This window comes from Nilaparvata lugens, unplaced genomic scaffold (genome assembly GCF_014356525.2).
Source record: "Nilaparvata lugens isolate BPH unplaced genomic scaffold, ASM1435652v1 scaffold2578, whole genome shotgun sequence".
Lineage (NCBI taxonomy): Eukaryota > Metazoa > Arthropoda > Insecta > Hemiptera > Delphacidae > Nilaparvata > Nilaparvata lugens.
In genome coordinates, this window is record NW_024090322.1 from 18,345 (window position 1) to 43,492 (window position 25,148).

A 25,148-nucleotide genomic window follows, 5' to 3' on the forward strand; every position below is an offset into this window, starting at 1 on the left:
TTTTCACAAACTCTGTATAATAATAAATGGTGAATGTGAAACAGCTGCATCAAAGATTATCTCAAAAACATCTGTTTAGAAAAAAACTTTCCCCCAGTTGCATACGTCTGTTAACGTTTAATCGCGATAAAAATAATGCTATACTTTAATTGAGATTAGCGATAACTGATGCATTTTGGTTGCACAAAAAAGAAATTTCAAGCGATAACGCCAATTAAACTAATCGACATGGAAAAATTTTAACAGGCCCATTCACGGGGGAATTAAATCCAACTAACGCCGATAAGGTACCTACTGATAGCTGTCTTTCAAAATTAGTTTTTGGTAAAAAAACTACAGAATTCAGAGTATGAGCTGAATATATGAATGAATTTTATCCGTATTTAGCTGATATTAGCATTCAAAATTAGATCCTGATTTTTGAGGTTTGTTTTCGATCTAGTTCGATTGCAGACAGCAGGACACTGGTGACAGACAGAACATTTCTATGGTGCATGCGTAAAAAATAGTCACCACTTCAATAACATAACCTCACTTTTTTGCCATTTGTTTAGAATAATAATTTTAATAACATCACTGTTGGATAACTTACAGTGTTGCCAGATTATGAAACCGTTATAATCTTGGTTAGTTAACCGGAAAACTCAATCGGGATTAAAAACTAGCCGATCTTTGTGGAACAGAAATGAATCCTTAAAACTAACGCTGATTTGTTAATCAGCGTTAATGTCCATATTTAACAGACGTGTAAGTGCAACTGGCACATAGTTTTGAAACTTTGTTTTCCTGATGCCAACCTAACAAAGTCAACTCAACTTAATGCCAACCTGACAAAATTATTAATTTAGTTGCCAGTTAACAACTGTTTCGAAGAGGTACTCTATCTAGATTATAGTTCTATAGTAACATATGATATGGAAATTTCAATTATAATTAAGAGATTGGGAGAAGAAGAATATACATGCTAAAAGACGAACTTTAAACCCTTAAAAACAACCCTTAGAGTTAAAATATTGCCAAAAGATTTCTTAGTGCGCCTCTAAAGGGCCAACTGAACATACCTACCAAATTTGAACGTTTTTGGTCCGGTAGAATTTTAGTTATGCGAGTGAGTGAGTGAGTGAGTGAGTCAGTCAGTCAGTCAGTCAGTCAGTCAGTGAGTGAGTGCCATTTCGCTTTTATATATATAATAAAAATTAGGCCTACATGTGGCATGCATTATTAATTTTTCAGCTAGAACACCTTTTTGAGACAAAGTGCTGAATAAACGTCTACAGTTTCATCAATGCTGTATCGGCGATATGAAAATGCATGCAGTTAATAATGTCTTTGAATAAAGGTGTTGATATTTACATCAATAAATTATTCTCTTTCATTTTTATTTAATTAAAATTTCAAAATTATCCGAGTCCTGATAGAATGACTGACTCACTGTACAGTCAGTCGAAAATTTTAATATAGGTATGAGGGGTATTTTGGCAAGCTGAGCAAAAAATAAGGTCATATATGCAACTTTTAGTTATATCTTCAAATGAAAAATGAGTTTTGTGGGTTGTCAAAACTCCCTCTGAGAGGTAAACTATTCAACTTATTCTATATTTTAGTAAAATAACAATGATCATCCATCCATCTATTATCTTCTTTACTATAATAAAGGGAAGAACTGGATTATACATGTATACAGTGTAATATTATTTTTTTTTCTATAACGTGTGCCCCGCTTGGCCACAGTCGGTAGAGCAAAGATTTTGAATATATATAATATTTTTTTGTGATTTCTGAAAGAGCAATAGTACCAATTTAGCAATAGTGCTAAAAATGAAGAAGAACTGCATGAAATGATGCAGCTGGATTTGTTTGATTTGCGATGCTGGTTCAACTGTAACAAACTAGCACTAAATGCGAGCAAGACTTCCTATATAAACTTTTCATTATCATTACCATTTAGTTTCACTGATCCTGTCAGGTATCATCAGGTTGGTTGCAGATCTGTGAGTTGTGACTGTGAGGTAATTCAACAATCTGACTCTATTAAATATCTTGGGCTAATATTGGATCAAAGTCTAAATTGGGATTTGCATGTGAATAAAGTAAAAGGGTACCTCTTATACTTGGTTAGGACTTTCTATCAACTGCGTCAATTCTTCCCTGTAAATATTCTTCGTGTAATGTATTACTCTTTCTTCAATAGTAGGCTGGAATACGGAATCTCATGTTATGCATCTACCTTCATGTCTCATTTTAAAAATCTTATAGTCCTACAAAAATCAATTGTTAGAATAATGTTTGGAGCTAATAATATTCAGGTTTTTTGGAATTCTACCTTTCAGATACATGTATGTACTGAAAGTTTTATCTTTGTTTTATAAAATGAGTGGGGATAGGAATCAAATGGGGAATCTTGAACAAAATCAGCAGATAACTAGGCAAACTACAAGGATGCTAATCAGACTCCCCAAACCAAACATCACTACCTTCCAGAGATGCTTTTTATTCCTTGGACCTAAATTCTTTAATATTCTCCCAGATGAGATTAGAAAGCTACAGAATCTCAAGAAATTCCTAAAACAAACGAAGAGTTGGCTATGGCTTCATTCACCATTAGAAGTAGAAGACTTATTCAAAGTAGTAAGCTGAGAAACACATGGTGCTAATATCTAATCCATTATTGAATATGAATTTCAGTGTAGTATGGTCTTTACTGTAGTTACTTCTGTATCCTTTAAAGTTTAACCTTTGCTTTGAGCTTGATCTGCAAACATTGTTTTATTTATCACTGTTATGTCTCATCTTTTATTTTTCATTTTTCCCCTCTCTTGTCATGAATTATGTTGAAAAAAATTATACTGGTGATTCTTCCTCCCATTTTTTCGCAGTTTGAACTACATTTCATAATATAAGTATATTTAAAGAGAGGAAAAGCTACAATCAATCAATAAAAATTACTTGATGATGGTGATTGAATGTGTGTGTGTGTGTGTGTGTGTGTGTGTGTAGGCTTTTTTCTCCTCCTATATCCGATTAAACCTCAACTCCTGCTCACGGACAAGTGCTTCATGAAGCACTTTGTGAGCAGTTATTGTTCACATTAATATTATATTATATATTATTATATTATATACTATTACTTACAATCTATTATTAAATTTTAGATGGATTATTGTTGTATTTGTCAAGCTAGACTCTATTTGGTTTCTGTATATGTATTTATGAGTGTGAATAAAAAATTTGAATTTGAATTTCTTACCAGCTCTCCTAGGAGCTCAAACAGTTCTCTGCTTTTGCTGGCTGCAAACGTCGGCCGCTTTAACAGTTCACAGTTTCTGTGACTGATTTGGTGTACTCCACAAATATAGATGCTGTAGAGATAGACAGATATAAGGGCTCTGATTATCATACTAGACAATGCGGTATTGCCACCAATGCCACCCACCACCATTCGCCAAAGTGGTCAGCAATGAAAAATGATACTGAGCGGAATCAAAGGCGATACTCTATCAGAATACCTTATAAATTCTATTAATTTATATTGCTGCAACTTAATACTATGACCTTTGAGTTTCTTCAAATCAGAAGTGTTGGTACTGGATAATTTACATAAATCTCGGGAACATATTATTTCCAAAGATTAAACAGTCACTGCTGTATATAGCTGATTGTTCCAACTTATTCGGTGAAGAATACAGTTGGTTGATAATTTTAATAATAGGTCAATAATAATAAAATAGAATAAAACAAGATTGGTCATGCATGGAGATAGGATAATAAGTGAAAGGCACACTATTCAATGAACATAAAACATATAATAACATGAAAAAATCAATGAGCAATAAATAAAAAATATAGAGCATCAAATATAAAAATAATTTGAGAATAAATATATCAAAAAATATCACAGGTAGCTCACAGCTTGTTTTTAGCACGAAATATTACCATGTGCTTATTTAATCAGCAAATATATACTTTCAAACTATACAGCTCAGTTATCGACTTGCTGTTGCTTGTTGAATAAATTTTATGAATCTTCTTTCCAAAATAATATAAAAATTAAATATAAAATATAAATCTCAGAATACATATATATTTCTCAGGGCTTGGGTTTGGCCTCTGGTGGAAATTAGATAAATCAATTTATCTTATGAACATGAGCTTTGCAAAAATCTAATAAGTTACTGACAAAAGATATATGAATGAGCATAAAATTATAATAAATCAAATATTAATAAATATTCCCTCTGTGCATATTTAATAGTGAGTCTCATAAACGTTTCTTAAAAATTATTCCCTTTATGTTTAATACTTGCGAAAGTTTTTGATATTACTTTTAATATTCAAACAACCTTTTGACGAGCTAGCTTTCATAGATTATGATAATTCAAAGCACTGAGGGCCCTCCCAAATAATTTCTCAATGAACTCACGTGTCAAAAATCACAATTTTTATGGTGCTCCAGATTAGTTTCGATGTCCTAGGCCTTCCTGGTGGGCTGCTGTCATTTACTTCTAGGGGATTTTTTGATTAATGACTCCTGTTATAATGCAACTTCACTGAGTCTAATACAATTAATTTATAAATTTTAACGTTAGATACTAAAATGTGCAAATATCAAAAAGGAATCTTATGCTCTATAAATTGGTGGCTGTTCCCGGTGACCTCAAGAAAGCAAGTGGGCTTGGACCTACCCCTATTCATTTCACAATCATACTTCCGTATTTTTGAATTTGCATATAATTTAAATATCCACTCTGATTAGTGCTATCCCTAGCCTCACTACTACACAATAATATGATTCAATATAGTCCATGTTAATCTGCTAGGTTACCGCATAAAGAGCAAATATTATTGTTTTAATTATTCAGTTTGTATCTGTTACACAAATCTGGGTACTGTATAGTTTACAAATTCTTATCGTTTATATAATAAATACATGTATATTTTGAATCAACTCGCTTTTACCGCCGGTCAGCTACTGTATTTTGATTAGCATATTTTAAAATTACAAATGTATTCATGCACTGAGTAAAGATACATCCCATTCTATTGTAATGTTCGTTTTTAATTATCAATTTAGCCAAATGATGTTTTCCATAGTTTGGTTTCAATCAAGCATTCAGGAGATTCGGTCTTTATCAGCCTCTATTAGCTAGTTCCAGTTTTCAAAGAGTTTACGTAGTATAGTAGGCTAGCGTTATTTTGAGTATAGAAGACATAAAATGAAACGGAACGGAAACTTGTACTCAATGTTAGTAAAGGAATACAAATGTGAATAGCCGAGCACTGTTTCAGTAACCGTTCAGTTCACGATGAGTATCAAAGTCTAGTCTAGCGTTGACTAGACCATGATCGTTCTGAAATGATTGCTGTGATATTATCGATTTGTTAAAAATAAACTTTACTAAACAAGCTTGATGAGTTTATCTTTATGAATAATATAGTTCATAAATTTATTTAGTTACAAGTTATAGTTCATAATGTTTACTAGGCTTAATAAATAAGTCGTTTTCAATGGATTGATGATGGTGCAGCAAGCGGAAGTAGTTCATCAATTTCAGAATAAATAAACTGTGACAATTTTTCAGGTTTAAATTAAAGTTGTCTCATTCAGGTATTGATGAAAGTTCATCATAATACTTGCATAATTGTTTATTTTGATTGTGTGATATGACAAAGTATTTTTATTTTCAGATAACCAGCTGCTATTACATCAAACGTGAAGATGGCTCCTAGACCTCAGGGATTACAAGTTGACGAGAATGTCACTGGCCTACAAGTCACTCCAGCCTTCGCCGATAACTCTACTCAAACCGAAGCAGTAGAAACTGCAACAACTGGCATACAAACTATTTCGAGAGGAGTTGATGCCGAGACTCAAACCATTGGCTGTTGCAAGTGCAACTGTGTAAATGTTATACAAACTGTTGGTGCCGCAACTCAGACTCTTGGTTGTGCGAGCTACAAGAGAAGTGAATCGAACTTGAAAAAAGCTGGTTCAAGCTTCAAGAAGAGCGAATCTAGCAGTAGTTTGAAGGAGATGTTCTCGAAGATACGAGTTGACCTCAAGTCGGCCTTAGAGCTCAATGATGTTGAGGTTGATACTAAGGAAGCCGTCAAGAAGGTGGATGTTGTTGGCGATGGGAAAAAACCTGCAAAGATGTCTCTAGTAATACCACCCCCACCACCACTCCCCGCCATGCCAGCACTGGTGGGGAAATCTTTGCTACCAAATTTTGTTCTCAAGGACGCTGAAGCCAAGCCAACAGCTGAAGTCAAGGTCACAGCTATTCCACCGCCGCCCCCTCTGCCAATTGGAGCAATTCCCCCGCCACCCCCTCTGCCAATGGGAGCTATTCCACCGCCGCCCCATCTGTCAATGGGAGCTATTCCCCCGCCGCCCCCTACGCCGATGGGAGCTATTCCCCCGCCGCCCCCTCTGTCAATGGGAGCTATTCCTCCGCCACCGCCGCCTCCAATGATGGGCGCCTCTACTTTCCCCAGCATGAAGCCAGGCGTTGGAAATGTAGTGTTGTGGAAAAGCAAGACATTGCCACAACAGAGCACCATCAAGATGAAGACCCTCAACTGGACCAAGGTTCCCAAGCAGAAAATTGGTGAGTTTTAATTCATTCTCCTATTCCCCTTCATTTCTTTAGCTGGTTTGCCTAGCTTATTTAATTTGATTTTCCAGTCTTTCAATTGATGCTTCATTGTTCCAAAATATCAATGCAAGTTCATTGAAATATTCTTTCATATTGAAGTACTCATTTCTGGGCTATTAGTACAGAAAGAAAAATTCATCAGGAAGCTCTTTCTACCAATAAATACAAACAAGTTAATTTATTTAATGTAGACGGGGCTGATCAATAGATTTCTAAATAAATGAACAAGTATAGGCTTACAAGTTCTATTGATTTATAAAAATTGATCAAACTATTCATGGGGATAATAATATTAGTCTGCAATGTAGAAATCATTTTTTACTTTTTTGATTCATTCAAACAGTAGATATTGGGAAAGTTCAGGTTTGTGGATTCATTGAAAAAATTACAATATAATTATATTTGAATACAGTTTGATAACTTTAGTACCAATAATATATTGTCTCCCGATTGATAGTGATCAAACTAAGTGATTAATTTTTTGCAACCTTTTATATGATTTCCATTCATAATAATGGAAAAATGGCACCGGTCTACCCGCCGAGAACTTGAAATCGTTGATGAAACTCATGCCCGAAAAGAAAGAGGTGAGGATTCTATTGAAATTTAATTTCAAAACTGTGTTGATTTCTTCAAAAGTTTAGAATGTGTAATTATTCATTTTATGCAGTAGATACTGTACCCTATTATTAAGACACTTCTAGTATCAGGGATAATTCTTTTTCCAAACTTCTATCATTAAAAATTGATTAATAATGGAAAATGAATTTATTGAAACAATAAAATACAAAAAATATTTTTACAAATAGAAATAATAATTCAAAATACAATAATTTTTTACGTGACTAGAAAAAGAAGCCTTGAGCTCCAGCCACGAGTTCTAAATAGAAAAACATATTTTAATCCAATAACAGCATTACAAATGAAACAATTCTATTGATGGATGATAGTCTACAGATGTCGAATTTTAGAATAATGAATAATTAATTTTGTCAAAATTGGTGATTCAGTCAACTCTGTTCTCAAATTTCAAATGTGATTCTCATTCTTCCAGATTGCTGAAATACGCGGTTATGCCAGCAGCAAAAACCTTGGGGAAGCTGAGAGCTTCTACCTGCATCTGTCTGACATCGCCGACTACGAGCTGAGAGTGCAGGCAATGCTCTTCAAACAAGAATTCCATGAACGATACACTGATGCATCTGAGCATTTGGTAAAAGTGATTGAAACCTGCGAGTTCCTCATCGATGATTGCAGTCTCAAGCAGTTCTTCAAGCTCATCTTGCAACTTGGAAATAAACTGAATGCTGTGAGTAGATATAATTATCTCAATATAGTCTAGGTGGATGGTCTCCACTTTTGTGTAGAAAGATTTTCACTCTACAACAGTGTATTACTTCAAGTAGAGAAGATAACCTTAGAGGAAATTCTTATTTGTACTTTGGTATGTATAATATCTTAGCTACCTCTAATACAAGGCCCTGTCCTACGATATTGCAACGTTGCAATGTAGGCCTAGAATCTGAAGGTGCGTACAGATATACGTTCCGCGAACATGAGCAATTCACTTTTAATCAGCTGATGCCAAGCTTTTTATATTTGTATCTTACCGTTTCTGTAAAGATACAGATATAGTCAGCTGATTAGCTGAAAGTGAATTGCTCATGTTCGCGGCGCGTATATCTGTACGCACCTTTATACATGATTGACGAAAACGATTTTTAAAAATAACAGCTGATCTTTTTCACCTATCATGTATTAGATTCTAGGCCTACACGTTGCAATATCGTATGCCAGGGCCTTGTATTAGAGGTGGCTATGATAATACTTATTATAAATGTATTAAAATTCAAGATGAATATTAACTGTCCATTTTATTTTAGATTATTCACATAATAATAACAATATCTTGGAACAGTTTTGAGATGGTATTGCAATAAGATGAAATAAAAGCGATCACCGATGTTTATTTTATTTATCAACTTGGAACAAGTATCCAATAATAATACAGTGCATTATAATAATTTATTGTACTTTTCTCTTCAGGGAACTTATGCTGGTAACGCAGATGCGATCAGGATCAGCTCTCTGGCAATGCTGGCTGACACGAGAGCCAATAAGCCAAAGATCACATTTCTGCACTATGTGGTTGATGTGGCTGCATCCAATGATGCCAGTATGCTAGCATTCAGAAGCAAGGTTGCCGATTTCCAGAGAATGTCAAAGTGAGTTTCGTTTTTAAAGCCTATTCTCTTTTTATGTTATTTTCGGAAGTATTTTTTTCAAATCCAATATATGTTACCAATATGATGTGAGTAGATGGGGACTTGAGTGACAGTTAAGGTGTTTGTATTGTAATATCTATTATTTTCCAAACCTAGGTTTTTTTTCAAGTATTCGTCAAATCTCTGAATGATTTTCTTTCCTTCGAGTCCAAAGAAAATCATAAGTTAATATGATGAATGTGATGATTGGAAAATTATAAGTGATATCTTGTTAAAGATGACTGATGGCAATTTGAATATTTGTATTTTCGGTATGTGTTATAAAAGTTTTAGAAACTAATATAATAGAGTTCAAAGCAATACTAATCATAATATTATTTCATTTTCAGGACACCGTTTGCAGCCCTCGAAGAGGAGGTGAATTCATTGGTGGAGGGAGTAAAAGACATCAGCAAGAGAATCAAATCGAGTCAAGTGTCTTCTCAATTCGGTGGTAAGTTTCACACCCTACAAATATACCATCCATCCATTGGTTGATTGTATTGAAATTTTTGGACACACAATATGAACATACAATTTCAAATCGACTGTAGGAGAAGTCGAAACAATTTTCAATTTATGGTATGAGAAGCCTATACTGTGTTTGTGTTTATAATAACATTAACCCAATTGAAAAGTAAAAATAGCTAGCTAGCATTGTCAAATATCAAGACTGGTATGCTATATGATAAATGAGAGATAATAAAATTACAAACCGATTAAATTATTTGTATTCTACCTGTAATTCAACAATATTAACATTGGTAACCTTTGGTGTACAAACAGTAGGAATGAGTCTGAAAAATATTTCATATCCTAAGCCTAAACTTCGAAATTTTAGAATAATACTTGAAGAGCCTATCAAACATGTACCTTATTTTATTGTTTACTTTTCCAGATTTCTTCCACCATGCGAAACAACAGGTGCATTGTCTTGTCAAGAAATTGAAGAAAATTCGAGAGGTGAAATCTCAACTGGCAGTTCACTTGTGTGAGGAGCCTGCTGCTTTCCAGCTGAATGACTGCCATCAGCTATTTGCTGACTTCTTCACCAAAGTCAACAAAGCTTTTCAAGTGAGTACATACAATAATAATGATTGTTGTCCATTGTAAATATTCCAAAGAATGATAGATGATTTTATTCAACAAATTCAGATCCTTTTGATTCATACTCTGCTTCTTATAGCAAAACCAGAATAGGTAATGTATTTTCGTTTCAGCTATTAATCATTAGTCATCAGTTTCTTATAGTTTACAGATGGAACTTACTGAGATAATGCATTTATTCAAATTCATATGAGTTAATGAGGATTATCAACGAAAATCCAAGTTAAATGCTTTAGCCTACAGCAAAATTAAATTGACTTAAAGCATTTAGTTTTGATTTCCGTTTAATAATAATAATTCTTATAGTTCTTTTTCATTAGATTTAGGTAATTTCATATAACTCTTCATAGTTCTAGCATAAATTATTATGAATTGTGTTTGAAGCTTTGCCAATCAAATTGATTCGGAATCCTATTTCAAGATGTATTGTGAATAGATTATTCTTTTGAAGCATTATATTAGGGTATCTTTCTATAAATGTCCAGTCTTTCTACCACAAGTCTCTTAGAGTTTGATTTCATTCAAATTGTCTAAATTGATCAAATTGCTAATGATGTTATTTATATTTTAAGGAAAACGATCAGATGAAGAAATCTGAGGAAAAAGCTGCAAAATTGAAGGCTGAGAAGTCGACCAACAACAAGGTTGTAAAATCGAAGAGAAGAACATTAGACAGCGAAGTCGAACAGCTCATCAACGAAGTGAAAAATGAGGCATACTAGATGGAGTAACCACTGGATCAAGGTGCTAGATGTAATATCATCAATGGTTCAACACACTAAGAATTCACCAAGTTAGCAAATTCTTCAATGACAATAGACAATGGATTGTCTTGCTCTGATGAGTTGATACGTAAATAGTTATTGAATTTCTAATGTCTAGTCCCAGAGTCTTGTATACTTTTACTTTTTATATACTAACAACGAAGTTTGTCTTTAATTTTATTCAACTCGCTAATATTTTAGAATAGTCACAACGACGATAGACAATTTATTGTCTTATTCTGATTATGTATATGTAAATATCTGTGTATTTGTTTTTTAGGTTTTAAATTTTTATAGGTTATTTTATATAAGTTTTTGAGTACAAACACATTGGATATATGTGATTTATATATAGTTGATTTTATATTAGTTTTTGAGTACAAACATATTGGATTCAATATGATTCAGATCACAAGTTCTCTAAAGAAGTAACATTTCCAAGTAGGTAGTTTCTAAAAACGACCATAGACAATAATAACTGATTGTCCGATAATGATTTCGAATGTGTATTATATTACATGTATAGAGTTTTAATTATTCATTTGAAGAAATTATAGAGATAGATGTAGCCTAGTTTTATATTTATATTTCAAGAATGCTATTTCAAATTTGACAATGCTTCAAAGGGCAAGATGCGATAAATTTGCTTAATATATCTTTTTTTAGGTAACTGTTGAGATGTATATGCTTTAAAAATATTATAATTCATATTATATTCAGATTTTAGTACTTTGTCTGTTGATCTAGGATAATGTCGACAGATTAATTATTAGTATTGATCTCATCTCAAGTCTGAAGAAGTTTAAGAGAAACTCATGAGTCTGAGAACATTTTGAAGTAACTTGAAAGTCTGATTGTAAAGTTTGCTTTAAAAATGCACGTAGTCTATGAAATTATCATTGTTAAGTATAGAAGTCACTTTGATATTGATAAAGTTCTATAGAAATTTATATAGAATAAGAGTATTTTAAATTATAAAAGTTATAACTACCAATATTAGAAATTTAGAAGTGTCAAACTAGTTAATATTAATATTGGAAATATAGTAGCTTGACCGGTAATACCACAATAGCTTTATAATTAATAATATAATATTTGATGGTGTAAATTTTCAAAAAATATTTGATGTAACAAAGAAGATTCTTAATAACGTATTTAGGATAAATTTTATTTTTAAACAGATTGAAAATTAGACTTATTCTGTTATAATGTATCTCAGGGAATATGTTTTTCATCAACTTTGAATCAAATTATATTTATATTTATGCTTGTAATGAATACATAGTTATAATTATTCCAGAATATGAATTAAGGAGTCATTAATAATAGAAAAAATAATTATTTTACATGTAATGTATAGAGATTTATAGTAGATCCTAATAGTAAATGTGATAGATAACACTAATATAGCCGATATATTTTAGGTAGGTAGTAATTAATTAATAAAGAATTTTAATTATATAGTTCCTAATACTTTGCAACAAAAGGCTTTAAATCATAAGATTACTAAAATTGAAAAATGGTAGATTCTCTGGCATCAACCATTTGAATAGGTACTGATAACGCGTTGATGATAGTTAGAAATAGCAAAAGGAAGGCTGAAAGGTGCAATAAAAAGTAATCAATGTGTATCAAATCGTAATAGAAATATGTAATAAGTGAATACCGGTGCTCACAATAGTTTTGTAGATCTCACTCATAAGTAATAATGAATGTATTAATCGTTCTAGATTTAAAAAAATGTTATGAGTAATTAATACCAGTGTATCCTATGCGTGATTTCTGTCAATATTTGATATCAACTGCACTCAATGTTCAATAAATTTGTGATGATAAATAATAGACTATTTTCAAATCAAGCTTTGTTTCATTGGTGTGATTCCTTATTTAAAGAGTTATTGGTTATGTTAATAGCTATTCACTTATTTCTTAGTTGGAATTTTCAAACATAGGCCTACGTGTTGTATGTATATAGAATATGATGATAATAATATGGAAATAAGTTCAATTTGTTACATTATCAATTTCTGTTGAATTCCAGCAATTCGACCGTAGAATAATTCACTATTAAGATTGAAAATGGTGCATCAATATTGAACTCCATGACTGTTCATTAGAAACGTAAACCGTTGGAAAGCTGGTTTACTCTGTGGTCGCGCTGATTAACTATCAATTAGATGGATTGAGATCCGTGCGCCTGCTACTCCCTCTGGAAAACTGACCACTTTGAGAGTTGATCTTTCTTAAATAATGTAATCTATGATTCAAAAAATCACTTGCTGATGGTTCGGAACACACCTAAGGCTGTGGGTCCACTCAATCATCAACAGTGTCTCATTACCCATGCACAAGCCTGGGTGGGAGCTCCAGAGCTATGTGGCCATCACCCTCTAAAAAAACAACCCATAGTCTATTGACATTCACTTTAAACTGTCAGTATTGGACGAATGAAAAGCATTGATGTTCCTTATAAGGTATGGTGACAGTTTAAAGCGAAACTAAATCTCACTACAGTAGAAGAGTCTTAATAGATATTGTGAATAATTTTCATAAAACGTATGTATACAAGGATAGAAACATAAAGTAACTAGTTTCGGTTGTTACACAGTTATCAATCTCTAGTAAATAGTAATTAACGGTTCCAGAATGACTGAACTGGGTTTACCAGAGATTGATTACGGTTTAGCAACCAAAAATAGTTTCCTGATTTGTTCTTATTAAGTGGTGTAACAATTAAAATTGATATTGTATACAGTTTCATTTAATATAGTCCACCTGTATTTCATCAGTTTTGATTTAAACTGGCTTCATGTTCCGGCTACGGCCAGTTACATAATAGGAGCTTATTGAGGTGGTAGGGAGCATTAAGGGCAACTCGACGCCGGGCTGGGATAATATACCATCAAAATTTATTAGAAACAATATTGTCACTTTGATTACTCCCTTGCTCCATATAATTAACCTCAGTTTCAACACAAATAAATTTCCATAACCATGTAAGATAGCCAAAGTGGTTCCAATCTATAAATCAGGTCGAAAAAACTTTACATCCAATTACAGACCAATTTCTTTGCTTTGCACCTTATCTAAGATCATTGAAAAATTTGTTAAAATACAGCTTGCTGATTACTTGCAGCATGAGAAAATAATATCAGATCACCAGTTCGGTTTTAGACAGGACAGGAGCACGTCTCATGCATTTTTTGAATTTTCTAAAAACATAGCTAGGAAGATTGGAGATAGGAGACGTGTCCTGGTTACTTTCCTGGACCTAGCTCAAGCATTCGACTTCATAGATCTACATAAGTTGATTTCAAAATTGCATTACATAGGTGTTAAATAGTTGGAGTGGTTCATAAGCTACCTCGAGAACCGCATCCAATACGTTAGTATAAATGGCATTAACAGTGAAAAGGCTGGAATCGACTATGGAGTGTTTCAGGGAAGTACACTGGGGCCGCTCTTGTTCCTGATATACATCAATAATTTAGAGAAGGCTTCCACGGGTGGCAGGTTGTTCCTTTTCGCTGATGACGCGGCGGTGGTGTCGTCCGGGTGCACGTGGACGAAGCTTATGAACAGGCAGGGGTAGACTTGGTCAAAATCAAACGTTGGTTGGAGCAGAATTGACATTAAATACAGAAAAAACCAAGCATCTGCCAATATTTTTCAGAAGTGACAGTGACCCTGCTCCGAGACGGCTGGCCCTCCACTCCTGTGGTGACCTGCAGTTGGTGGACTGCGGCTGCAATGTCATAGAGCGTGTGGAACAATACAAATATTTAGGTGTAATAATTGATCATAAATTATCCTGGGTTCCACACATTCAGGGAGTTGAAAACAGGCGTAAAAAAGTCATTTACGCCTTTTCACAGCTTGGAGGGGTGCTGACTGTGGGTCAGTGTAGGACGGTTTACTTTGCCTACGTGCAGTCGTTGCTCCAGTATGGTGTCTGGCGAGGGGGGGAGTCTCGGCCGCCGCGCTGCATCCACTAGCTGTCACACAGAGATCACTCATCAAAATAATTCTAAATAAAAATATCCGATTTCCTACTGAACAACTCTACACCGAATTTCCTGTTCTTGACATGAGACAAATCTACATTAAAACTCTTTTTATTTTTATCAAATCGTACAGAACAGAAATTTTTACACAGCTACACCATAATTACCCAACTAGACATATGTTAAATTTTGGATTTAATACACCTAGAGCTACCTTTACATCGTTCGATAACAACCCATTCCGTATTGCCCACCTACTTCATTGCAATCTTCCAATCACAATAAAAGAGGCTGAGGGATGCAGTGTTGCTAACTACAAAAAGAAGATAGTCACATGGTTGCTTGTTATTGGTCGGGAGGCATCAGAAGCCCTCATAAACTCGCCTTATATGTAGATCCTGATTCAAACTCTGTTAACTCTGGTACTGTGATGCAAACTCTGAACATTATACTATAGTAATCTTTAATAAAAAAAACCCACGACATCATGCTCTGTTTATTAAAAAAAAACTATCAATGATTTATAATATGTATTTTTCTTTATATAATATATTTCCAATATTGTAATAGTTGAGTGAGAATAATATTAAGGCAGAATACTGCAGGATTTTTTATTTTACAGTTATTATAGATAGAAATTCTTCCCCCACACACGGACCAATAGTCTATGTGGAGGAATATCTATTTCCTGAAAATATTTATTGTTGAATTGTAATGTGAATGTTTCAGTGATGTATTTTTTGATGGAAATAAAAAAATTGAATTGAAAAAAAATGAATTTGATTGGAAGAGTACATTGAGAGAATGCTAACCGGTAGTAGGCCTATCCCTGTCCCTGCCATAAAAAATAGCAGGCGAATGATGTAGGGAGACAAAGGATAGTAAAAGTAAGTCTCAAAATCAAGCATAAAAATCGAATTCATTGTTTATTTGATGAAGGCTATAACAAAACTTCAAACAATACCCATGCCGTCTAAGTCGGATGATAATCTTTTTCTTGGCGAAAATTCATTGAAATATAATACTCATGCTCAGGCTCATCACGAAAGGTTATTTTTTCCCAATTGAGTTTTATAACCGGATTTCCATAAACCAATACGGTGTCAAAACGATTGTGACTCTTCAGAAAAGTATTATTGACTCAAATTGTGTATGAATCAGATAGATAATTCAAAGGTGAATATGGTAGAAGCGGGGTGCACGGCCCTGAATCTGGGTGCAGGGCCTGCAATCGAATGTGGAGGCCATGAATAATAGGCCTAATAACCCTTAACCAACCGTGCACTGGCGAAACCTTTGTCTACTTACCGATTGAAATTCCATGACATATCAATATTGATAATGATTATTGTGTTGTCTCATTGGCCTGAGCCGATTTAATACTTGATTTCTGATGATGAAAAACATTTGAAATTTTTCATGTTTAAATTTTCTTAGTCTGATCTTAATCTATTCGATCTTCTGATTGTAGATCAGCTCGAAATTATCTTCTAGCATTAAAATTAGCGGAATTGGTTAATGAAAGCTTTATATTAATATTCAAGTCATTCTCTACAAAACGAGTAATGTAATCTTATTCCTTATCAAATAATTAAAATATAAAATTCTTTCAAACCACCAATCCATTGTGGAGGGAGTCCATATTTTTATCGTAGCCTTCAGAGTCAACTCAAAGCAAGCAAATTTCCCTCTCAATTTGGTGGTGAGTATTCAAATCTATCATTCATGCACTTGTAATATTGGCATTTTCACTAGTAATTTGTGCATTCTGTTTGTAGCTTATACCACAAAGTAAAGAACTATAAGTAAAATTTGAGTTTGTGTTTCCTTCTTTTGTGCTTATACCTTGAAGGATGCGAATGATAATTAAAAGTTCGGATAATATGCCGATAGGGTCGGGTGCACTTACGTCCATTAGATTCAACCACGTTCACGTGATCGACTGTCATTCATTTTTTCTCGTGCCATCGATACCGTTAGATGACGTCACTTGACCGTTGTTATTTTTAATTGACGTAGGCTACTTGAAACCGTGAAAAATTCATCTACTTAACGTTTTTTTTGTTCACCGAGGATGATGCTTGTAAGCTGTAACACGGAATAAACAACCTGTAGCGTTTTCTCTGCAATCTATAGACGTTTTCTCTGGCTGTAGGGCTTTACACATAAGCTGTTAGGCTTGTAAATCGGTCGGAAGACAACTTGTGGTGGGTTGTGAACGAATATTATCGATTTCAAAATTCTATATTAATCTAGTGTAGTCGGTTGGTCAAATGATCAGCCATGCAATGGGAATATCAGGCACGTGTTCCTCCTTAATCTATATGAGTGATAGATACCACGGAGTCAATCAATTCAATTCACTACTGCAATTACTCATTACTGGTTGGAATAAGCTGCTATTTGATAAAAAAAATTCTAAATGAAAAAAGGCCCTCGAATCAACATTTCTTGAATTGTTCAAAATGAATGTATTTCCCAGAACTTTTCACTTCTAGTTTCAAAAAGAATAATATTTTGAATCTTGAATCATGATATCTAAATAAGACTGAACTATTGAATTTCAGATAAAGTTAGTCTGAATAATAAATAAACAATCCGAAGTCTATCTTCTGAGCGTTTAATATCAAATCAATCAAGCATCTATAGTGTATTATCACTTGAAAGCATATATATGAGTAAAAGCATAGATGAAAAAAAGTTTATGTTATGAGAAGTAGATTGAGAATATGAGTATGGATTGAGTATAATAGTTAACGAGATTGTTGATAGTAGTCTACAAAGGAAGCACTATCCAATATAGTTCTTAATGATCACTTATCTCCTTGTATTTTGACAAGCATTGACTAGTTTCAATTGAGTTATTTATGTATTTCATGCACCTAATTAGTACTGTGTTGAATGAGCGGGACAAGTCACACAATTCAAACTGTCAAAATATTGGTTGAATGGAAGCTTGATGAGGATATTCTTGAGCATTAGCGGTAGTTCGAGCGTGAGAATGAATGAATGGAAGCAACGAATAGCTACAATACATTAGTTTCCTAGAATAGATAAAACTGTAACTCGTATTGTTACCTTGCTGTTAGTTCCATACAACAAGATTCCATTCAAATTCAACATGATAGTATCATGAATAGGCCTACACGCACGTCATTAATAATTAACTCGTTCTAGGATTTTTACTGAATTATATTATGACATTAGAAGAGCCTATATATAGTACGCATTTTATCCTCCCTATATGAATAAAATTGAGGAGAAAAGAATCGATTGAAACAGAACGGAATTTCGGTTGACTATTAAAATTTTACGAGATTCTTCCAACATTTGAAAAGATAATAATTCCGGTACTTCATCAAATCTGGTTGCTCAATTTGATGAAAATCAAATTCAATTCACCAACCGTAAAATTACGTCAGGTTCGTTTTATGGTTCTCTTTAAATAAATCATGCAGTTTAATGTTTTTGGAACTATTGCCAAACTTACCGAAACGTTCATTAAAAGCGATACGACCGATTTAATTTTTATCCAGTATCATATGAATAAAGTATGAAAATACTGGATTGTCAAATATAAATTATGTTATAGAATTCTTCCAAAATGCCAAGAACCAAACCGATGCATTGGTAAAGAAAATGGAATTGATGAAGGATATCACAGTGAGGCTGGCTGACCATTACTGCGAGGACTCCACTACCTTCCAGTTGCATTAGTGTTTTATCCTGTTTGACGAATTTTTGAAAAAGTCAACACTGTTTTCATATTGAGTAGGTTTACTTCTTTATTTCAGAGGTATCTCATTCAAGAATTTTTGAAAAACTTCAAATCTTCATCTCTTGTCATTTAGATATAGACAGTATATAGTGAGGTCCACGTTATAATGACAGTATTTAATGAACTTTAATGTTGCTATCCTTGTCTATTATTCGACAAAGCAGGTAGCACTATCCTTTTCTAGCTCTGCAACGATGCAAAATCTGTTTTTGACAATGTAGAAATATTAATAATTAACACTCGTTCTAGGATTTTTACTGAATCATATTATGACATTAGAAGAGCCTATATATAGTACGCATTTTATCCTCCCTATATGAATAAAATTGAGGAGAAAAGAATCACAGAACGGAATTTCGGTTGACTATTAAAATTTTACGAGATTCTTCCAACATTTGAAAAGATAATAATTCCGGTACTTCATCAAATCTGGTTGCTCAATTTGATGAAAATCAAATTCAATTCACCAACCGTAAAATTACGTCAGGTTCGTTTTATGGTTCTCTTTAAATAAATCATGCAGTTTAATGTTTTTGGAACTATTGCCAAACTTACCGAAACGTTCATTAAAAGCGATACGACCGATTTAATTTTTATCCAGTATCATATGAATAAAGTATGAAAATACTGGATTGTCCAATATAAATTATGTTATAGAATTCTTCCAAAATGCCAAGAACCAAACCGATGCATTGGTAAAGAAAATGGAATTGATGAAGGATATCACAGTGAGGCTGGCTGACCATTACTGCGAGGACTCCACTACCTTCCAGTTGCATTAGTGTTTTATCCTGTTTGACGAATTTTTCAAAAAGTCAACACTGTTTTCATATTGAGTAGGTTTACTTCTTTATTTCAGAGGTATCTCATTCAAGAATTTTTGAAAAACTTCAAATCTTCATCTCTTGTCATTTAGATATAGACAGTATATAGTGAGGTCCACGTTATAATGACAGTATTTAATGAACTTTAATGTTGCTATCCTTGTCTATTATTCGACAAAGCAGGTAGCACTATCCTTTTCTAGCTCTGCAACGATGCAAAATCTGTTTTTGACAATGTAGAAATATTAATAATTAAGGCAGAGAATCGGCAACGCTGTTCTGCTATATTTCTCCACTGCCATTATAACGTGGGCCTCACTATAGTTGTCTTGTTGTAACAGCTAGTTGTAGTTGTTTTTACTTGTAGAGTTTATTGTAGTACATCAAGGATGAGTGGAAATTGAAAACTTGACATTGTACTCCGCCTAATATAGTCATATGACTAATAAGAGTCATTTACATTTCTGATTCTCATCATCACGAGAAAAAGAGGTCGTCTGCTGCATTTTCTACCTTTCTCTTGTGACTTCCAACAATCAAACTTGATTAATGGTGTTACTCTGTAATGGGTTCAAATTTTGTTTGTGCCGGTTGCACAACAGCCGGTTAAATTTTAACCGTGATTAATTCCACGGAAACCAATCAGAGAAGCCGTCTATTCAAAAATGCCTTCTCTGATTTGTTCTCATGAAATTAATCACGGTTAAAATTTAACCTGCTGTTATGCAACCGGTAATAAATCAGGTGTAATAAATCAGGTACATTCAATAGATCAATGAAATTTGACCGAGAAAGTTTCTTTTGCTGCAGGAAAACGATCACATGAAGAGAATGGAAGAGCGAAACGCGAGAATAGCATCGGAAAGGGGGAAGAGCGATAAGCGGGTAGCCGGACAAAAGGGAATTGTGACCAAAGACGAGATAAACATGGTGGATATGCTGATGCAGGAGATAAAAGGCGGCATTTTCAAACTGAGACGATCTCAAGGCGCTGAACAACCATAATATTTCAAAAATTATTATCAAAGAAAAATTAAAATCAGGAAAAAAAGCAATGAATCTATATTTTGTACCAGCCTCGAACCAAAGTGTCCCCGTAATGCATTGTACATTGTATCTCATGGCGAAATTACAATCATTAGGTTAAATTTGCAATATCTTTATTATGTTATGTTGACGACGTTCGATAATATAACTCTAGGGTGGTTTAATTCGATTGGGTTTGAGTGCAATTGACCCGAAAGATCGGTTACACAAAAGCTTGTTAAATTTTAATTGAGATTAAATTCCAGGAGAAACAATAAAAAAGGCTTTTCTGGGAAGAAGGCTTCTCTGATTGGTTCTCGTGGCATTTAATCAGAAAATCCGTAATAATTCATTGGAAATCCAACATCCATTAATTTGAAAGTAAAACACAATATAGATGGACAGAAATAAGAGATTGCTTTTTTCAGAGTATGAATATCTTGTTTGATAATTTTGGAACACAATATTGTTTTAAGGTATGGATAGTTAGCTGACAAACCGCCCATCTTAAATTCTATGATAGAAACCAATTTCAATGTCAGCTGAGGTATCTACCACTTTAAACAACGTCGACCAATAACGTGCGAGTATATGCTTGAGGTGTGAAGAACAAATCCACGCCCACAACGCTTTCTCATTGGCTCCTCTACGTCACCACATAGACTCAATTTTGTTCAATTGAGCTAAAAGTTAAAAAAATTATAAAATTTTTCTGACAATTATACTATATCAAATTAGTCTGACATTTATATTCAATAAATAACATAAATACAAGAACTGGTTGTCAAGCAACCAGTTCTAATAAGCCAAGTCTTGGTGGCTAGGCAATCAAAGCGTCCTAGGCAGTTTAAGAATTGCAAAAATGCAAACAAGGTCATGTGAAGAATACGGTAGTTGTTTTAGTGAGCCACAAATCCGCTTCAATTTCCGATCTTCTAGTTTGGAGACGTAAATGTTTCTCATCAGATTATAAGTTTCTACGTGAAATTCTTCTCAAATCTGTCAGTATTGGTTGAAGGGAAATATCAATATCATTTGAAAGGAATGCCAAGAGTTTAAAGTGAATTTCACCACGGGCTTTTGAGTATTTCCGTAATCCACCGAAAACCGTTATAACTTTTCGACATTGGATTATCCTGTGGAAGCCCGCCGTGAACTCGGTTTACCCATGGACAACCACTGAAGATTAATTTAGATTTGGAATAACCCTTCATTGTTCACTTGCCCAGGTACAATAATAGAAACGGCTTCTTGAATTACTCTAAAATGCAAGCTTCCTCCTGAAGGCTTGGGCACCCATGCAAAGGTAATAAACCTTAATTAAAGAGTAGGATGTTTCTATACCAGATAAGTCATAGAATTGATCAATATCATTGCCCGAAAATATGGAGAGTTGAATAGTAAATAAGAATGTCTCTCAGCTAGGTAGAAAAAATAATATCAATTGCATATCAGTACCCGAAATCCAGAATCCAGAACAACCTAAAGTTGATAATGATAGCAGAAATAATTTGAACACTTTTCAATTTGATATACATATACATTTGTAAAGTAGGAATCCTGATAAATGGGAATAATTATTTCCGAGGATGATGTCCACATGAGCTCCAGACTTGTGCGTGGCTAATAAAACTGATGATGATGAAAGCTCACAGCTTTAGGTGGTCCCGAACCACCAGGAAGCAATTTATAAACCAGTGGTGCCCAAAGAGGGGGGGGGGGGTTGGTGATAAAATCTTGTTCTGTATGGGGCGTAGAATCTGAATATTCCCAGAATAGTTAACTATTCCACCAATAAAAAGGTAAAAAAAGACTGAAAACAAAAATATAATACCATAAGCATCCAAAGGAATAAATTATTATTACGAAAAATATCATAGAATCGATTGCTGGAAATGAGGGTTCTTGGGAAGTGAATATACAATATTTCACAGAAAGGTGCAGTCTTCCTTCTTTCCTGATTTTTCAAATTGATATCCATGAAGAAATTGCAATCATTAGGTTAAATTTGCAATATCTTTATTATGTTATGTTGACGACGTTCGATAATATAACTCTAGGGTGGTTTAATTCGATTGGGTTTGAGTGCAATTGACCCGAAAGATCGGTTACACAAAAGCTTGTTAAATTTTAATTGAGATTAAATTCCAGGTTGAGGTTAAATTTGCAATATCTTTATTATGTTATGTTGACGACGTTCGATAATATAACTCTAGGGTGGTTTAATTCGATTGGGTTTGAGTGCAATTGACCCGAAAGATCGGTTACACAAAAGCTTGTTAAATTTTAATTGAGATTAAATTCCAGGAGAAACAATAAAAAAGGCTTTTCTGGGAAGAAGACTTCTCTGATTGGTTCTCGTGGCATTTAATCAGAAAATCCGTAATAATTCATTGGAAATCCAACATCCATTAATTTGAAAGTAAAACACAATATAGATGGACAGAAATAAGAGATTGCTTTTTTCAGAGTATCAATATCTGGTTTGTTAATTTTGGAACACAATATTGTTTTAAGGTATGGATAGTTAGCTGACAAACCGCCCATCTTAAATTCTATGATAGAAACCAATTTCAATGTCAGCTGAGGTATCTACCACTTTAAACAACGTCGACCAATAACGTGCGAGTATATGCTTGAGGTGTGAAGAACAAATCCACGCCCACAACGCTTTCTCATTGGCTCCTCTACGTCACCACATAGACTCAATTTTGTTCAATTGAGCTAAAAGTTAAAAAAATTATAAAATTTTTCTGACAATTATACTATATCAAATTAGTCTGACATTTATATTCAATAAATAACATAAATACAAGAACTGGTTGTCAAGCAACCAGTTCTAATAAGCCAAATCTTGGTGGCTAGGCAATCAAAGCGTGCTAGGCAGTTCAAGAATTGCAAAAATGCAAACAATGTCGATAGGTAAGAAATACAGTTTGGGAAAAACATTTGAAAAATACGGTAGTTGTTTTAGTGAGCCACAAATCCGCTTCAATTTCCGATCTTCTAGTTTGGAGACGTAAATGTTTCTCATCAGATTATAAGTTTCTACGTGAAATTCTTCTCAATTTGTCAGTATTGGTTGAAGGGAAATATCAATAATTATCATTTGAAAGAAATGCCAAGAGTTTAAAGTGAATTTCACCATGGGCTTTTGAGTATTTCCGTAATCCACCGAAAACCGTTATAACTTTTCGACATTGGATTATCCTGTGGAAGCCCGCCGTGAACTCGGTTTACCCATGGACAACCACTGAAGATTAATTTAGATTTGGAATAACCCTTCATTGTTCACTTGCCCAGGTACAATAATAGAAACGGCTTCTTGAATTACTCTAAAATGCAAGCTTCCTCCTGAAGGCTTGGGCACCCATGCAAAGGTAATAAACCTTAATTGAAGAGTAGGATGTTTCTATACCAGATAAGTCATAGAATTGATCAATATCATTGCCCGAAAATATGGGGAGTTGGATTGTAAATAAGAATGTCTCTCAGCTAGGTAGAAAAAATAATATCAATTGCATATCAGTACCCGAAATCCAGAATCCAGAACAACCTAAAGTTGATAATGATAGCAGAAATAATTTGAACACTTTTCAATTTGATATACATATACATTTGTAAAGTAGGAATCCTGATAAATGGGAATAAAAATTATTCCCGAGGATGATGTCCACATGAGCTCCAGACTTGTGCGTGGCTAATAAAACTGATGATGATGAAGGCTCACAGCTTTAGGTGGTCCCGAACCACCAGGAAGCAATTTATAAAGCAGGTGTTCATTTCTGCCAAGGGCATTTTTATTGGTGATAAAATCTTGTTCTGTATGGGGCGTCGAATCTGAATATTCCCAGAATAGTAAACTATTCCACCAATAAAAAGATTGAAAAAGACCGAAAACAAAAATATAATACCATAAGCATCCAAATATAAATAAATTATTATTACGAAAAATATGATAGGATCGATTGCTGGAGATTAGAATTATTAGGAAGTGAATATACAATATTTCACAGAAAGGTGCAGTCTTCCTTCTTTCCTGATTTTTCAAATTGATATCCATGAAGAAATATTCAATAATATGGAATTTTTTCTCATATTCAGAAATTAATCTGACATTTATTCAATAGATAACAGAACTAAAAAAAACAAATAATTATCTAGTAACCAGTTCTGATTAGTTACGTTTTTTTGCAAGGCAATCAAAGCGTGCTAGGATAAGATCGTTCTTAAGGATAGTTCTTGAATTGCAAATACAGTTGACAAAACTATACAGTAGGGGGTTAACCTGCGAAAGAATAGTTGTTTTAGTGATTAGCATATATTAGCCACAAATCATCAGGCTATTCAAAATTCAATCTCCAATTCTCTTGTTTGGAGACAGAGATGTTTCTCATCATGATTGCATTAAAATGATGTAAAATTTCTTTCGTGGGATTCACAGATTGTCAGTATTGGTTGAAATAACATTATTTGGAAGGAATGTTGAGAGTATAACGTGAACCTCACCACATTCTTTTGAGTATTTCCGTAATCCACCGAACACCGTTATAACTTTTCAGCATTGGATTATCCTGGGAAAGCCCGCCGGAAGTTCGTTATAGGCTATTGTACCCATCGACAACCACTGAAGATTAATTTAGATCTGGAATAACCCTTGATTGTTCACTTGCCCAGGTACAATATTAGAAACGCTCATAATAACTCCTCAAAATCCAAGCTCTC

At 33.8% G+C, this 25,148-nt stretch overlaps 1 protein-coding gene across 1 annotated transcript; it reads left to right on the plus strand.

The window, feature by feature from the left end:
- The first annotated feature begins 7,211 nt into the window (after positions 1 to 7,211).
- LOC120355535 (FH2 domain-containing protein 1-like) lies at positions 7,212 to 20,402 on the plus strand. Its single transcript, XM_039444040.1, has 7 exons — positions 7,212 to 7,243; positions 7,711 to 7,965; positions 8,703 to 8,881; positions 9,271 to 9,374; positions 9,819 to 9,994; positions 10,600 to 10,740; positions 20,208 to 20,402. The coding sequence occupies exons 1-7, from the start codon at positions 7,217 to 7,219 to the stop codon at positions 20,400 to 20,402; spliced, it is 1,077 nt and encodes a 358-aa protein (XP_039299974.1). The 5' UTR covers positions 7,212 to 7,216.
- Positions 20,403 to 25,148: the final 4,746 nt, after the last annotated feature.

Coding starts and splice junctions, on each gene's coding strand:
- LOC120355535 (XM_039444040.1), top strand. CDS start 7,217: ATGAAACTCATGCCCGAAAAGAAAGAG. Junction 8,882..9,270: donor GATTTCCAGAGAATGTCAAA/GTGAGTTTCGTT, acceptor TTTCATTTTCAG/GACACCGTTTGCAGCCCTCG. Junction 10,741..20,207: donor TCAACGAAGTGAAAAATGAG/GCATACTAGATG, acceptor CTTTTGCTGCAG/GAAAACGATCACATGAAGAG.